A 17,817-nucleotide genomic window follows, 5' to 3' on the forward strand; every position below is an offset into this window, starting at 1 on the left:
TGTCTATAAAATTGTGAATTTATGCTAATGCTGCTGTCGTTTGCAGGTTTAAATAACTGTAAAAAGAGTAAGACATCTAGATGCAGTGAAAAAGAGTAAGGCAGCCAGGTGATAACAAGGTTCAGGGAAAACCGTAATCATCTGAAGCAGCATTCAAGTTAAAACTGAGAAGGATTATCTGAACCTGAGGAAAATAAAGCTATCATCCTGAACAATTTATGATGGGTCAGAATAAAAAGGTATAGCCCATGGAGAAAGTGTAATGGCTCCCACAGTCAAGCACACTTTGGAAATGTACGACAGCAGGTTTTCTTTTTTTTTTTTTTTCTTTTTCTTTTTTTTTGAGCTTACGTGCCAAGGAAAAATTCTGTCCTCGATGTGAAAGACATACTTACAACACAATATGAAGCAAAACCATTTTGTCCAGTTTATCACCAACAATAAAAATTCTGTCAGTGAACAGCAAGACCAAGAGAAGCTGAGAAGCTGCTGGCAAAGTATATTACAATGTCTGGCACACTCCTCTATTAAAGGAAGCAATGAACACTGCAGTCAACAAAAGGGTCATGTATAAAACACATGGTAAGTTATGTGAGAAAAGGAGCAATCAGACAAAAGAATGATTTTATAATGTGATATCCCTGAGTGAGAAAATCTGGAGTTAGAAAATAAAGAAAAACAAAACAACCTGGCCAGATTACAGAAAAAAGACAGACCAAAAGTGCAGTCAGCATCTAGGAATATATAAGAAAATAATTTCTGAGCTCACTGCAAAAGATTTCTAAATGTATAACAAATAGAGAAAAAAAAAGTAATGACCTGCATTGTTTGTTTGTTTGTTTTAAGAAACTGTATGTATATTAACGATGTAGTTGGGAGTGTAGTGGCATAAAGATGAGAGATTCTCTTAACCACTCAGCTGAGTTCTGAAGTATTGCTAGGGCTTGTCCTTCCTATTTCAAGAACAAACACAGAAGATTACAATGAACCCAGTCCTCTAAAAAAATTTTAACACTGGTCTAGTATCCAGAAACCTATAAAATCATTAATAGGTTTTATTTTATTTACTAACTCCAGCAGTGTTTAGATAGCAAATATTATTCACCTACACTCCAATTAAAGGGGCCAAGCAGGATAGATCCTACTAAATTTAGATAGTTGACTGAAGTGCTTAATATAAAAGACCTAACTTAAAAGACTTGAGGGTTACTCAGAAAATAGGACAGTCACTTGCAGAAAAATTCAGCTCATCTGAGAAAGTCTCTCTAACCGTCTCTCTCTTTTAACTACTGAAGGAGCGTATGCCCTCCTCTTGGCAACCTTAGTGACATTCCTAGTTAGGTGGGATACATCTGTGTCACAATATATTCCCTCCAAAATTAACTTCTCCATCAGCTTCTGGGTCATTTGTGGCAGTAATTCATGATTCTGGTTTTTAACTATGAAGTCTGAAAGGCCAGAGCACCATACGAATCTCACCTTCCCCATTTCCCATGTCAGTGTCTAAATCTACTTAGAGCATTTGCTACTTAACATGTATGGGGACAAGAGTTTTGTTAGATGCTTTCCTTATTTAAGGTTGGATTAAGGATTCTAGACCCGTAAGTACATCTGCTGTCTTGGAAAGAAGGCTCTTTACTTCTCATAAATTAAGAAGCAGTGGTGAGAAGCATTCTGCGTTCCTCAGACGCAGCAGTATTCAATCAGAAGGAAGGCCTGCCTGCCTGTCAGCTCAGCATTTTGCCACCAAAATATCCAGATATGGTATCTGATTTTGAGAAATGAGAGCTTCATTTCTAGCATTCAGAAATGATGCATCTGTTCTGGGTGGGGAAGCCAGCTGAGCCTGCACTGAACTCTGTTCCTCTTGTTACACAAAGAATCAAATGTCAGTATGATGCAGTTTCACTGCCTCTAGGATAACTGGGCTGGTAAGGGCAAGATGAAGCGACAAGTTCACATCCCTTACAGATGGTTTTTCAAAACATTCGCAAAATGTCCATGGTTTTTCTTGCAAAATAAAATCTGGACATATTTTGGAAAGTTCAAGTTTTAGTTTAAGCACTCAAGAAGCATGGGTCAAATAGCACATAGGTATTCAGGTAGCCAAAATAATTTTCAAAGGCAGAAAAATCCCTTTCACTCATTACAATAAAAGGTTTCTAAATACTAAAGATAGGGAAGATGTATTAGTCAGTCCAACTTAGAATACAAAACATCTTTCTCTAGAGCCTTAACATGCTTCTTTTAAAAGGTAAGATACAAAGAAATAGGAATTAAACTGCCAGGAGGAAATCTTCCTCCAGTGTTTTCTGATGAAATAAAAAGAACTGCTTTCCCATTTCATAGCATAAATTTTCACGAGTAAAACTTTTCAAGGAAAAAAGCCTCATTTGTGTTTCTTTTGTCATTTTTTTATTGACTCTGTAAGCAGACATTCTAAAACAAGGTGTAAATGAGGCTTGCCACGATCAAGCTAGCTGAATATAAATAAGAAGGGTATTAAATTGCAAATATGCAAACAGTGTCACAGTTGGCTTCAGGCCTGTCTCCCATTCTTCACTAATCATGCTGCAGCACAATTATATATAACTATTAAATTCTCTAAAAGCATGTTCAGGCATTGAAAAATGAAGACTAAAAACACAACCATCCCTCCTCAAATGTGACTGGCATTGTTATACTGCTTTTCTCTTACCTTTCACGGGAAATTATTTCTGAAAACACTGCCAATGAGACTCTTCCCTGCCACTTTCACAGGCCCTCTCTTAGATCTGAGAGGGTACACTCCACAGCAGCCCTGGCATGACTTGGATGTTAAGCCTTTGAATGTTTATATAGGCTGATTAATCAACTATAAATTACTGGAAAGGTTAGGTTGAACTGTTCTTTTTCTATTACTTCAGGTGAAAAAAATTCCTTTTGCCTGTGTAGATCTAGAAAGTGAAGCTAGTCACAGTGAAGGAGGGAGGTCAGAAATGGCAAATGAAAAGTTTCTGTAGATAATGGCTTTCAGTGTTCTTAAAATTCTGCTTTTCAAAGAATATTTTGATAAAAATGAAAAAAAAGATGTTACTTTTCAGATTTCCAGTGAGAAATATAGCTTGCCCATACAAAGATAAAATGAGTTTTTCCTGCTTGAAATTTTTTATTGATTTTTTTTCCCTCCATTTTCCTAATAGGTTTAGTCACAGACATAATAAATATGCTTATGGAAAATATTAATGACAAGTAATTGGTGACAATGGTAAAGCAGAAGGACTTCATTTTCAGACTTTAATGTACTAAACTGGTATTTAGAAAGACATTAGCAAATTTGATGTGAAATCATAGTCACAACTGGATTTTTACAAAGGGATTTTTGATGTGGAGCCTTTTTTGTCATTTTAATTCTTCAAAACAACAAATACCCTGTGTACACATTTCTGTTATATTAAGGTATTGCTTCAAGAAACCAAGTGTTTAGTCTTTGACAGCTTAGATTTTAATATTTATAAAATTACTATCTCAAATTTTATACAAGGAAGCTTTCTTGAACATGTAGATTCTGCCAATCCTCTTCAATAGCATTGTCTCATTTTGGCAACTGTACATAAAAAAAAATTATTATAGCAAATTTCCATAGCAATAGAACAATCTGGGCTTGACACACAACAGTACTGATTAGGTTCGATTACCTCTCCAGTCATCTTTTTGTTGTTCTTAGAACTTATTTCTTCATATCATTGCATGATTAAGGAACTGAATAAATTATCAACATATCACTGCTGGACTGAAATATTTTCTAATTTCAATTTTTTTTTTTAATGTAAACTGTTGTATGTCCCTTAAGAATATTAAATACAAGATAATCAAAATAAACCTAGTCAAAAAGGGTATCAAGTTTTAATTGACAAAAATGCTGTATGCACTCTTACTCTCAGACCTCTAGAGCACAGAAGCAAAAGCCAGAATCATAACCCAAAATAGCTCCAGACATTTTTATAGCAATCTTACTGATATATCATCAGAATAAGACAAGAAATCAAATTGCAGACTGTTTTTCTTTTCCACTGACTTCAAGAACAATAATTTTAATTGTGATCATAAGCCTTGTTTATGTCTATCATAAGCCTTAACCTTAGCTGCACAATGTATATTAACCCACGGTTTCTTAAAGTAAAACACAAGCATTACAAATTACTAATGAGGAAAGGAAAATGCTGAAGGAATTAATTTAATGGATCATTAATAACAACAGCAATATCAACCATAGAACAGATGCTTAACTGTTCATTTCTTCTAGACACATACTACAGAATTACAGTTTATGCTGCAAGGGCATCAAAACTGTGAGAAGATGCAGCATTGCTCTGCTGCAATACTGAGGACAGGCATTTATGGGAGCTGTGAAGAAAAAAGAAAGTTCTGAAAAATTTGCTACTCTGTAAAGAATTTGAACTAGCTTAGTAGGTTCTCAGTGAATACAGATTAGAGATTTCTTTCCAGGAGATAAAAGCCGTGGTGGTATAAGCAATGATTATTCTTTATTTAAAATGTTCCCAGTCTTTATTTATATATTTATTCGCAGGCTTTAAAACAATTCTTAGTCAAAGCGCCAAAATCACACAACGACATTTGACAGGAACAAAACAAAAAAAGATTAAAAAGCAGCATTACTGTGGAGCACGTTACATCTATGTAGGGATGATACATGCATAGTATTCCCCAATTTCCAATGTATAGATTATCTGTGTTCAGTTTAACTTTGAATGTCAGGATATCTGAAATACTAGTTTTGATAGGCTTTAGTGTGACTGGAAGATATTCTCTATTGCTGACATTTGTTCCTAGTCTGTATTCCAGCTTAATAAATGTTGACATTTGTAGGAGGGTACAATGGGAAACCCTCCTCTGGCTATTATTTCATATATCAGTTACTCTAAACATAGTACAACTTTAAGTGTACCTGAACACCCAGATCTACCTGGCTGTATTTAATAATTTATTTTTCATCAGAAAATATGATTTGTTGATACTGGTGGATTTTACAGAAATATCCAACACCAACAGCTAAAGTGTCCAGGCCTCTTACCTTAGATGCAGAGGAGTAAAATACCAAAAAATTTAGATACTTACCTGATATTGAACAGAGCTCTTAAAATAATCCCAGTTCAAACAGTCACCAATTTTAGTATGAGAAACTGCCATTTAAATCCCAGTACAAATCGGATTTTTTTTTTTAATCTAGGTTTCCCAGGGTCATAAGCGAATGGTCTTTCCAAACCAGAGATAATGTAGGAATAAATAATGGACTGTTTGCCATTTACAAACAAAACAAAACCTGATGACAGGTCTCAGCTTGTCCCAGAGGAACAGGCAAGCTTTCTAAAATAACAATGAAAATATTAGTAAGAAAAATATTTCTTGCCCACTACAGCTGAAGGCATTACACACTTTTAGTCCTGTCCCAAATACCTTATATTGCTGAGAGAATAAGCTTTCCCATTCAACTGGTGGAATTAATTGATCCTTTAGTGATTAACCAATACAGAGAACATTTCTAATACTCTGTTCTGCTTACCTATGACTCTTAACCACTAAACTATTAAAGAAACAAAAACCAAAAAATATACATCACAAGGCACTACAAATATACAAAACATGTTGAAATTGTCGTAAGTACAAAAGCTTTCTTAACCACTTACCCAGGCACTGACACATCTGCCGCAAGTGGTGATTTTGAAATCCCCATAAAGATCCTTGATGGCACCAGTTGTAAAGAATCCCTCCACCATCAGCAAAATGCCATATACAAAGAATGCAGCTGCTACACCATATATCACATACTTGAAGATGTCAATCCTGTATAGGAACAGCAAAAATTATTTATCTGCATAAATATTTAAAGCTGACTCCAAAAATTCAGGGTGAGATAATCAGACCCACTAAGCCTCAAAGTTTCTACATCGAAGTCAGCTTAAGTGCTGATGTGCTATAATGACAACTGAAGCTGAGGACAGGAGTGAACTTTGGAATAAAATAGCATTGATATAAGAAACACTGGGCCGTTTAATTGAATAAAATTTAAAAATGGATCTGCGTAAGTAAGAGCACAATTTGTCAGAATAACTTAAAAGTCAGTTAATTTTCATTTTATTTTTTCCTCTAAATAAAGCAGCAAAGAAAAAAGAAAAAGGAAGCAAGAATTTGACACATCTCCTGAGTAATACATTTTATCCAGCACTTAGGTCATAGAAAAGATATTTTGTCACAATCTTCAATAAACCTTTCTACACATACAAGTAGTTCTCAAGCTGCAATACCAATCTGTGCTATCTTCTCCTCATTATTATTTTTCTATTTATTCTCCAATGGATAAAGTGTCTGACACAGAATAATAAAGTCATCAAGAGAGATCCCTAACTTCAAACCAGAAAGATGTTATTATGAAAGTAATAAGGTCAGATCATCTGGCATACTACTGTAATGGGGCTTTAAAAACATCTTTTTACAGACCCAAAGCTCAAGAAATGGAAGAATAGCTTACAGTGTAACAAGCTCAATTTATTACAAAGATTACCTGGGCTGTTGTGTGGTTGTCCAGCCCAGCACTGTCTAGAAGCTCAACAGTGGCTCAAGGAGATCCTGCCTCCTACATGTCCTCTCATGACCAGGGTTTGTGAAAAGATGTTTGAAAACACCTCTCTGTTCTAAGTGTTTTGGCTAAACTTGGAAACATTCTTAGTGACCATTGCCTTGGATCAGCAAGTTTCAATATTTCCTACTTGGACTTCTCCAAAAAACTAGCCACAGTAGGCATCCAGTTTATCAATATGGCACAGCAGGAGTTGCACAATTCTTTAGAAAATGGTAATATGTAGGTTTAAGATGTTAGTAAGTTCCAGTCATATTGTCTAGGTCAAAATAGCAACAGCTCATAACAAAGTAGGACAAAAAATAAGCCAGAGACCCATTAGGATCTGCAAGATGAATTTTGACATGCACCAAACAACTACCCAAACTGGATGTTTCTCAAGGCATAAAGATTAATACTTTATTGTTATGAAAAGAAATATTTAATGATAATATTTCTTTAGGATCACACTTTTCACCATCACCCAAAAGACAACTCTCAATACATGTTTTACATGTACAATACAATAACAAAGCTCAAAACCCCATTAAAATATCTTTGAGTTTGGTTGGTTTTCAAGAGATTCAAAGTCAGATTCAAGTTTACAGTTGATATTTCAGATGTATGACTGGGTCTACAACTTCACTGAATGTATCTTAAGCTTTCATTAGTCTCATAAAAATGCAATTAAACTTATGACCTGATTGGGGGTGGGAAAAGTATTATAAATGAATACTTTTGGCACCTATTGTAGCATTTTTCAGAAGACGATAACTGAAGGGTTCTGGGAACAAGACAGGATATGTTTTTCCCTAGCATTCCAATAACAAAGCCCTCAGCTTTTTTTCTACATCACTTTTTCTTTCATACGCAAGTGAAAACTAGGGTAAGTTGATATCTGTACAGAATAGATATATGAACTGTTCAAAATGGTGAAACAAATTTAACACTATAGACAGTACTAGATGGTGCAAAGATGAAATTTATTTTAATACATATAATTGCTGGTTACATTGTAAAAATCCCATTTCTCTAATTTTATAGTAATTCAGCCAGTGTAACTCTGTTTTAACAGGAAAATGATGTTTTGAGCCTATCTTGTCATTATTGATGAAAATAAACTTACAAGAAACAAACACAGCAACTTTGTGACTACTCCATAAGACCTCTTCCAATTCCTATGCTATACACCTTATAAAATTGTGACCTTCACCAGTGGTTGAAGTGTTGGAGTTCTGCCAGCAGCAGCTTCTCACTGACCTCAGAGCGCTCAGGGCTGTAGAAATTACAAGATATCATTGCCCTAAAGAGATTAAGGCTTTTAGGAAGTCCAGACACTATTTCAGGACTTACAACAGCCCTTTAAACCATCTGTGCTGAGCCTCCCACTGAGCTGCTTGCATCAAAAAGTGTACTAAAAGATCTCTGCTTTTTCCTCAGCCTTATGTGTAACTAAAGGAATAACTTTCACTTAAGCTTTCTACAAGGAAAAAATATATATAGCTATACACTAGCCAAACATAGAAATAAATTTATTCCTCATACACACCCTACAGAGAGAAGTAGTAAAATCTCTACCGATCAGACTACATGAGAAGAAATAGCCAGACTTACTACAAGGATAAAGGATCTTGTATAGTGCAAAGAATAAAAATATAAACAAAAATTGTGAAACAATCATTCAGCTACCTCTTCAAAAGTCAGATAGAATGGCGTTGTAATATAACACACACATTTAGTGTGTGCTGTATTTAAAGAAAACTTATTACAGCAGTAAGTTTATATATATCGTTTTGAAGATAGTGTTAGTATTAAATTATTCTGCAGAATCTAATAAATTTCACATAAACTTTGATTGTCCAATAAAATTACAGCAGATAATAAAATATAGGCCTTGTAAAATGGAGATTGCTTTTCTTTAAAATAAAATTTGATTCTTTGTGGACGAACTCAGGGAGATTAATTGCCATCTGTGTTTCAGCAAAGTCTCAAATGCTGCAGACAGAGCACAAAAGCAGCCAGAGAGGTAGAAGGGAATGGCAGAAGGAGTGATGAACATGAGCCAATGGGTGAGGTGGGTAAGGAAAAAGAAAAAGGGCAAGCAGGGCTTACACTTGTGTAGGCCAGAATGGAAGAAAAGAGGTGGATAAGGAGCAAAGGAAGAAGAGACAAAATTATAAAGATAAATTTTGTACTCCTGACAGGATTGGAAAGATATACATTAGGTGAAGACTAAAAGCTACACTACATGAGAAGAACAGAAAGAAATCTTGAATACCTATTCACTAAATGCAGGAGTCCTATGAATATTATATAATGATATAATTAAAGTCATGAAACATTTCTATTAAAAGGCAATCAGAAGATTGTGAAGATAAACCTGATTTTAACAAATTCACATTGATCATGTAATCTTCACATAATAACCTAGGTTGCTGGGTAGAATAAGCTGAATGATTATCTAAACATAAATTAATAGTGAAAAAATCTTGGAATTAGTAAAAGTCTTTTTTTTTTTTTTTAATAGAATAATCTAAAACATATTTTGCATACTGTCTTAATCTTGTAGAGGCTCCATGAATTCCAGGTCTGATTTTCCTCACAAGACTATGTTCAGAAATGTTAGGAACAGAAACATCACTGTTTTCAATTTGTGATTTAAATCAAGCTAATCTTTCAATTTTTAGTTCTTTTTCTGCTGCTGGGTCATTAATTATTCCATATTAAGTGGAATTCCTAATTCATTAATCTGAATCTGGATTCTATTGAACAAGATGAATATTAAAATAGCTCTAGAGAAAACACTTTCTTCCTCTGACAGAAGTTCTTGATGGAAGCCTTCAATGCTAACATCTTAACAAACAGGTCGTAGCTGAGTACAGAGTAGACTATCCCAGCAGAGACAAGTCAGAGGTGAGTGAAAACATTCTCAGTGAGTTAGATCAATGTTGCAGATTTCCTACTGTGTATTTCCATGGTGCTTTGGCAAATTCAAGGATTAAAAAATAAAATAAATCAGCAAGCAATAAGATTAATTGTTGAATGCTCATGTCTATGTGTAGCAGGCTTTTGTGAAAAGTGTGTTATAATAAATTAGTTATTATTTTGTTGTTGAGATTCCTTCAATCAACTGAGCTCATAATTATTACATCCTGTTTCAAAGGTATTTCAATATTCATAATTAGCTTCTGTTAACTGCGTCTAGAAGTAATAATGTTTTGGGCTTGAGGAATTTGTTGCTTCACTGGAGTAAATCAGTACTGCTCCACCATAATAAATGGATTTACTACCACAACAGAAAAGCCAAGAAGAACTGTTAACATTGACCTATTATATTTTACTGTGTCCTAAAAGGAATTGCAAATTGTGGGAACCCTGAAGAATTTATACTATTCAGTCTAATCAGGGTACACTTCCTACCCTTGGTGTTGAAGGTTAGTACTCAGCTAATGCACACCAATATGTATTTTTCTATCAAAATTACTTAATATTGCTTTGGAACAACTTACATACTAGTTAGGGATATTTTCCTTTAATTTGGTTAATATAGGAATACATTGCAGGCATTTATTTGCAATTAATAGCAACAAAAAATCCCACATTAGTTTGCCCTGTGGCATGTGATTCTGATGCTGTCCAGAAAACTTTTTTATTCAAATAAAGTATGTGTACACTTCAGCCTGAACAAGAGACAAAAGCCTAATATTACAGAGGTTTTGCTTGGCCTAGCCCACCAGACTACTAGGTATTACTGTGGAACTAGTTTTCCAGCATTTATAATTCTGCCTCACATTTCTCTTCCTGAATTTATAACATAACTTCTCCAAATATAGACAGGTCTATAGATAGACAGGTGCTGAATAGCACATAATTGCCAGCAAACTGTACCATACTCTCTGAATCCAAGCAGATTAGGAAATTATACCCATTTCCAAGCTAAGAAAACACAATAAGGGAAATAAAATGCCAAAGCTATCAATGTGCCAAAAAGTTAGTTAGATTATCACAGTACAATTCCTAATTAAAATTTGCCTTTTTTTATAGCTGGGATAGACAATTTAGTAAGATGAGAAATGCATGTAATTACTACCATTGGGGTAGGTCAGTTTTGCTGGGTTTTGGGGTTTGGGTTTTCTTTCATTTATTTATTTATTTTTTCAATCTCAAAGAACTTTAAACAGTTGATGTTTACATCTAGAATGTACAATAGTCTCTGTTACTCTGTAAAACAGCAATTCTGGCCTTCATGCTGATCCTCTTGCCACCTGAGGGCCTGATCCTAAGTGGCTGTTAAGAGACTGAGATAGCAGCCTGCCCCCTCAAACTACCTCAGGCTTGTAGAAACAGTTTTGGAAATGTGTTTTTTGAAGAGAGACAAGATATAAGGGGATGTTTGCAAGCAAGAGGGTCTGTTTAGGGTATGCAGAAGCCATGACCCATGGAAGTTTTTAAGGTGCTCAGGCTTTCCTGCAAACCCGCTGGGAACAATTTCTTGGTGTAAGTTCATGACATTATTCACTTAAATACTTTGAACAAAGAAGATATTTGGTACCATGAAGCATAGAAGAATTGTTAGCAAAGGGAGGAGACAACCAAAGGCGAACTTCAGAAGTAAAACATACAGCTAGGAGGGAGAAAGAAGGATTTATTAATAATAATGCACTACCTGCAAACTAAGACAAAGAAACTCCAGCTAACAACACAAGTGAGGTAAAAGAAACTGAAATATCCTCACTGTGGAGAAGAGAAAAATGGAACTAGTAAGAAAATGTCAGCATAGGTCCACGAGGGATTTTTCCCAGATTAGGTTAATACAGAGTCTAAACTTCTAAATTTCAGGTGGGAAGAAAATAAAATTGGAGTACAGAATTCAATTAAAGTTTGTCAGGAAATGATAAAAGGAGAAAGGATTAACAGCAGACAAAGGATAAGAGCAATGAAGACCTAAAAGTATTTTTTATTAAAGTAGAAATAAAACATAATAAAAAGAAAACAGAAACTTCTGATTCTTTATTTCTGAAAGAAATTTTGTATGTAATCATACAAATCATTTGCTCAAAACTAAAGCCAGATTGTTAGGATTGTATAAAGAAGAGATCATCATACTATAATATGCAAGTTACACTCACATTCTGCAAGGGCCAGATTTTGTTATTCTACTCTGAACAGAAGCTGATGTGACACAAGATCCCATTGATTTTAACAGATTAATTTGTGGCATACAATTCTCTACAGGTATGCAGAATGCAACCTGAAATCATCATCCTCTAGAAGTTTGATGATTGCTTCCTTTCTAGGAATGGGACAGTTGAACTGAGATTTCATAGAGTGCCTCAAAAAACAGTAGAGAATTCACAAGTGAACGGAAGAGAGGCAATAGCAGCGCAAACCACATTTCTGCCCTATCAATCGTGCAACTTTGTTGGAACAGAAAAGGATCCAACATAAGAATTTAAATAATCATTAAATGTTTGAGTCCAAACCACAAAATTCTGACTATGACATACGGACGAGGCTGCTTCTTAAAGTTGTTTCTGATAATCTAGATTTGTTCTGTCTGCTCACCTCTAGCAAAATTACTTTCTTAGAAATATCTGTAAAGATGTTAGTTACAGAAGAAATCTGGAGTCCTCTTTACCTGAAGGCAGCCAAAAAAAGATTGGAATTAGTGCACAGTAACATGTAGACTTCTGGAAGAATTATATGATGGTGTTGTGCACTACGGATACTGAATTTCCAGGCAATCTTCCATAGCAATAAAGTATAAAAAGATGTGGCAAAAGTATACCACAGGATTTGTGAGTATTTCATTATTACAAATGTAAACTTGGAGTCATACACAGTAAATACTGATAGTGTGAGACTGACAACTTGGTACTAAAACTCCACATTGGGATGGTACTAGTTAATTTTACCCTTTTTAGATCTCCTGTGGAAAGGCCAGTTATCTTAGTTTTGCATGGCACGTGAAGCAGGAGTTAACAATATGTATATATAGGATTATATGTTTTCCATTTTACATGTTTATAAAGTAAACTAAGACTAAAATGAAACAAAGGCACTTAAAAGAGAAAAAGATATTTCCTATGAAGGTGACCACCTGCTAAGAAAGGTCTACTGCAAATGCTTCAAGTCACAGGCACACAGTGATCCTAGCCGACCTAAAATTCCAGACAACCAAGGAGAGCTGCTTAACACAGTATTAAATAATACAGCTGTCTGCCTAAAAGTAGTGGACTGTATTTGCACAGATGAAGACCAAAAAAAATTTATGTAAGATTATTCTGCTGTTATTCATATGCACTGCTATGAATTTCCTTATTCAATTATTTCATAAAATGAGGACCACATTTTTGCAGGGACCTCCCAAATCGTAAATTTTAGTTACGTAGATTCTTACTGGTTTTGCTTTTAACAGAATACAGAACACTACTCTACATAATACAGCTGAGCAGGTTGTAAATGTGAATTTTCAGCACTGTATAATATTGCAAAGGTCATATTCTCAGGTGCTGGCATGTTTTGTCGGATTTGGTTCATCTACCGAATGATACCAGATCTAAAATGCTGTGTTCTGCATCTAATTTTTAATGTGTTACATTTGTCCAGTGTTACTTTTTATGAGTGACTGAACAACTCCAGTGAAATAGAAACTCTTCTCCTTAAGTAAACTGCATTTTTTCTAAAATGAAAAATGCATCCTTCAATGACATTGTGCTCTCTCTGGTGCTTCCTGTCAAATTATAATACACGAACAAGACACATAGGCCAAAGTTAGGCCTTACTTGCAGAGATAACTTCATTCTTCTACACATAGTCAGAATCCAGGTACAAGAACTCATAGAGTGCTATTAGTGGGAACTCTCATTAGCCTAGTTAGAAATCTTTTTACCGCTGAGCTCTGTGAACAAACCTGTAACTTTACAGCAGTAGGAATTATGGGTACATCCCCATTAGTGTTTTGGCTCAGGAATGGATTTTTTTTAAGCGAGTCCTGCAGCTGTGCCTATTTATTGAGATATGGTTTGCATCATGTTTTTCAGAGTGCACAACATGGACTCCTTTCCAATTAAGCTAAATGGGAAGTATGCTCCACGAGTGCTCCTACTGCACCCCAGCTGCTAATGGATGTTCGGTCCATTGTATCAGGCAAGACTGAGTCCAAAATAAGTCCCTGAAATAAATACTGTATGAACAGTAAGTTATTAGCGCCAAGTATTTAGGTCTACTGATCAGTTTCTATTGTGCTAACACTGCTTTCTTATGTATATGTAGCCATAGGACTCCTCCGCTTAACTCTGGACTACATCTTCAGAGCTTACATCTCAAAAATACCAAGAGAGCACATTCTCTGTAGATTTCAAAAGAGGGTTTGAATAAGGCAATTCTCTGCCCATTTTCCATTTTTCATAGTGCAAGATGACTATCAGCCTATGCAGCATACACAGCAGACACACAGTATTACATATCAAGCTAGGATTTCTACAATACTTAGGTGAAATAAGATTAACTGAAAATTATTTGCTGTCACAGAAGAAACTACACTTCACATGTATCAACGCAGTAATATTAGGTGATTTTAAGGGTAGTTTTGAAGTATTGCATTTGCAAAATATTTTGTAATAAATATTTTTGCTGATACTTATAACTTTTTTCAGATACGTAACTTTTTTCAGATACTTTTAGCGGTATCAATTTGACCTAATGCAACAAAAAAAATCTATTATCTAAACCAAAACACAATTCTAAGGAGGCATACTTTAAAAATAACTTTTATATATAAAACTATCATTTTATAAGAACTTTTTAATGCTAATTTTACAGATATGAAGCTAAAAACTTTAGATCATACTCCCTAGATAATATATTAATTTGATATATAAAGGAAAAGTAAACTATTGTTCAAACAACTACTTGAATACTATTACATAATTAGGAGTGTGAAAACAATCCTTACCAAAAGGCAGCATACACCTCCAAAAAGGCAGTATACATCGCAAACAAATGACTGTACAAGCCTGGACTTCTATCACAGGCAGTCAACCTTCCAGTTTGGTATATGCAAACAGTGGACATCTCCACTTCTTTCCTGTCTCTTCTTCCTGTTCATAGGCTCAGACAGCTGAGTTGGTGGCCAGACGAATCTTCTCCTTACAGAACCACTGGGGTCATCTGCCAGGTCTGTTTAGGATGGTTGCTCTTTCCAGACATACTGTGATACAGCCCTGCATAAGTTAGCAGTCACTTGTCTTGATACAGAGCCTTACATGTTTTGCTTCCCATAACACAAATAGTGTTTAAAACATGATTTAAGTTTAAATTTGAAGAACGCCAAGCTTTTGTAACAGAACAAACACTTATGGGGAAAACCAGATTAGTACTATTGCGTACTAAGTAGAGGACTAAAACAGAACCATCACATGGTCTAATGCAAATATTTATAAATATCATATTTCATATCAGCTAGCCTTTACTACAGGTCTCATTGTAATACCTTTCACAGTATTCCATTAATATTAGAGTAATAATATTAATGACAACAATAATATTTTTACTGTACTCATATTTAACCTGTGATAGCTGCAAAGCCAACAAAAACAAAGAACAGAAGATTATCAGAATAACATCCACTTATCTACCTCTCAAAACACTGGTTTCAAACACTGAGGGGGGATATAAAGGCTTCTATACATGCTCTTTTTTTTTTCCTCAGAAGAAAACAGTTGCATATACATATGTATATTACTAAATAATATCCTTTTAATAAACAATGACTATCCACTGACTAACAGAAAGGTTATAAGCAAGCATCAAACTTGGACACAACAGCATCTGAAACACAGGCTTTCACATTTTGAAGTAAGGAAATTGTTAGCTGTAAGAAGGTGGCTCCCGTAGAGTGTCTGTGGCACTTCCAACAGAGAAGATAGTGACAACAGATTTACAGATTGTAATTTCATTTAGTTTACTATTTGGTTTCACACCTTTAAAAAGAAGTGAATTTACAATGACCTGAATTAGTTCTGACTGTCGTAGGAAAATGTTGTTAATGTTTCTACTGGGAAAATTTCTTCATTTTCCACTCTAAGAGCGTGATTCCCTAGTTTCGCGGCCTATATATCACAACCATGTGACAGATGGCACTAACTGGCCTTGCATACTAAACAGGAAGAACTGTGAAAAGATGCTGTTGGGAGATACACCATACCTTGTGCTGTTGATTTCCTAAAAAACATCTTCTGGAATTTGTTCCAAACACCAGAAAAATATAAAAATCCAGCTCATACAATACATGTTTGATAGTCATACATCTATTTCTGCTGACTTCAGAATCTTGTCAAAATCAGTGATTACTTACTTTAAAGCAAATCTAGTTATACCCAGTACTTTGCAGATATAGTGTTCACTGCAGTTCATTAATTTGTTAGAATCATAGAATCGGTTAGGTTGGAAAAGACCTTTAAGATCATCCAGTCCAACCATTAACCCACACTACCAAATCTACTCTAAGCCAATCAAGGGTAGACTAGACTAAACCATGTCCCAAAGTGCCACAACTACCCGTTTTTTGAACACTTCCAGGGATGGTGACTCCACCACCTCTCTGGGCAGCCTGTTCCAATGCTTGACCACCCTTTCCGTAAAGAGATTTTTCCTAATTTCCAACCTAAACCTCCCCTGGCGCAGCTTGAGCCCATTTCCTCTTGTCCTATCGCTAACTACTTGGGAGAAGAGACCAACACCCACCTCACTACAACCTCCTTTCAGGTAGTTGTAGAGAGTGATAAGGTCTCCCCTCAGCCTCCTCTTCTCTGGGCTAAACAACCCCAGTTCCCTCAGCCGCTCCTCATAAGGCCTGTGCTCCAGACCCTTCACCAGCCTTGTTGCTGAATACCTCAAGCAGATTACTCAGTTTCAGTGAAGCCTACAGAGCTGTTAAACTGACAAAAGTGGGCAACATAAACCATCCACCTCTTACAGTTAAAGTATCATAAAGGCAGTTTTCAGGATAATTTAAACCACCATATTTATTTTCTTTGGATCCTTTTGAACCACAAAGAACTAAAATAACTACTTTACATCCACTGAAGGAATCCACATCCCAAACAACAGCTTATGACTTCTGTACATTAAATCCCCAAACAGGCATTTCTTCACTTGGGGCGGGGCAGGGAAAGCAGCTACCATTAGAGCAGTGATAATGTTGATAGTGAAGAAGTCTGGGACTATGGGGAATGAAGTTTCACAAAAGTGATTCAGAAAGCAATATAATTAGCAGTTAGTTCCAATGAAAAGGTCACTCATTCATAATTCCAAACGTTTTTTATAATAATCCAATTCATTAAAGGTCATGGATTTAGAAATGACTGTGTAAAGAGAGAAGAGTCTGCCTCATTCAGCTTTGTGATTTTTGAAGATATGCTCTCTCCATAAGGAATACCTGCCTGTACAGTACCTCTTCTCATGAATTTGAGTACATTTCAGTTTAGAGTATCTGTTTTACCTGCATCACCCTGAATAAATTCAAGTCAGCCTGTAATCCAGTACTTTGAGGCAAAATGCTTTTTTTTTTAAAAAAAAATCAGTTACTTTTTAGAAACTATTGCTTTTAGCACCCTATTACAGGCCAAATTTGGTTTTGTTTTTTTCCCCCTCAAAACAAGCAAGCAAAAGAGCGTTCTTTACTGTAAACCTCTGCTATAAAAGCACTCTCTCTACCCCACCCAGCAGCTCTCCAGGATGTCTCAAATACCTCAGAATTACTCATTATGATCATTTCATGTTTTAATTTGGAAAGAAAATAATAAATTTGAGAAAATTTATTTAACTGCCTGGCATTTAAGGAATTTTGAAACAAGCTGCAAAATTTGCTCTCCATTTTTAAAATTATAAACATTTACTTACTATTAGTATTTCCAAAGCAGATATGAACTGCAGCTGGATTTCCAAAGCAGATATGAACTGCAGCTGGTATATATTATTTGAACTCAGGTAAGAGTCTGGGGACGTGGAATCAGGGACCACTTCCACTCTATAGGACCAGCACTTAGACCGCCTCTTCTGTCCCATCAGGCTGCTGCTCTTGTCTGAGCCCCCAAGGACAGAGCCCTCCCAGGGGACTTCAAGGGCTATTGCAGGTTCTTAATTAATTCATCTCTCCCCAAGCATCAGGGCACCACGTGGGCCAAGGGCTCCCCATG

General features: G+C 35.5%; 1 protein-coding gene across 1 annotated transcript in view; it reads right to left on the minus strand.

Annotated features, from left to right (window-relative positions):
• Window positions 1–17,817, minus strand: part of GPM6A (glycoprotein M6A) — a 130,210-nt gene that overhangs the window by 19,673 nt on the left and 92,720 nt on the right. The window contains exon 6 of the mRNA XM_075709036.1: window positions 5,688–5,844. Coding sequence (XP_075565151.1) covers window positions 5,688–5,844 — 157 coding nt within the window. The remainder of the gene's footprint in view (window positions 1–5,687; window positions 5,845–17,817) is intronic.

The sequence above is a fragment of the Pelecanus crispus genome, chromosome 4 (genome assembly GCF_030463565.1).
Source record: "Pelecanus crispus isolate bPelCri1 chromosome 4, bPelCri1.pri, whole genome shotgun sequence".
Classification (NCBI taxonomy): Eukaryota; Metazoa; Chordata; class Aves; order Pelecaniformes; family Pelecanidae; genus Pelecanus; species Pelecanus crispus.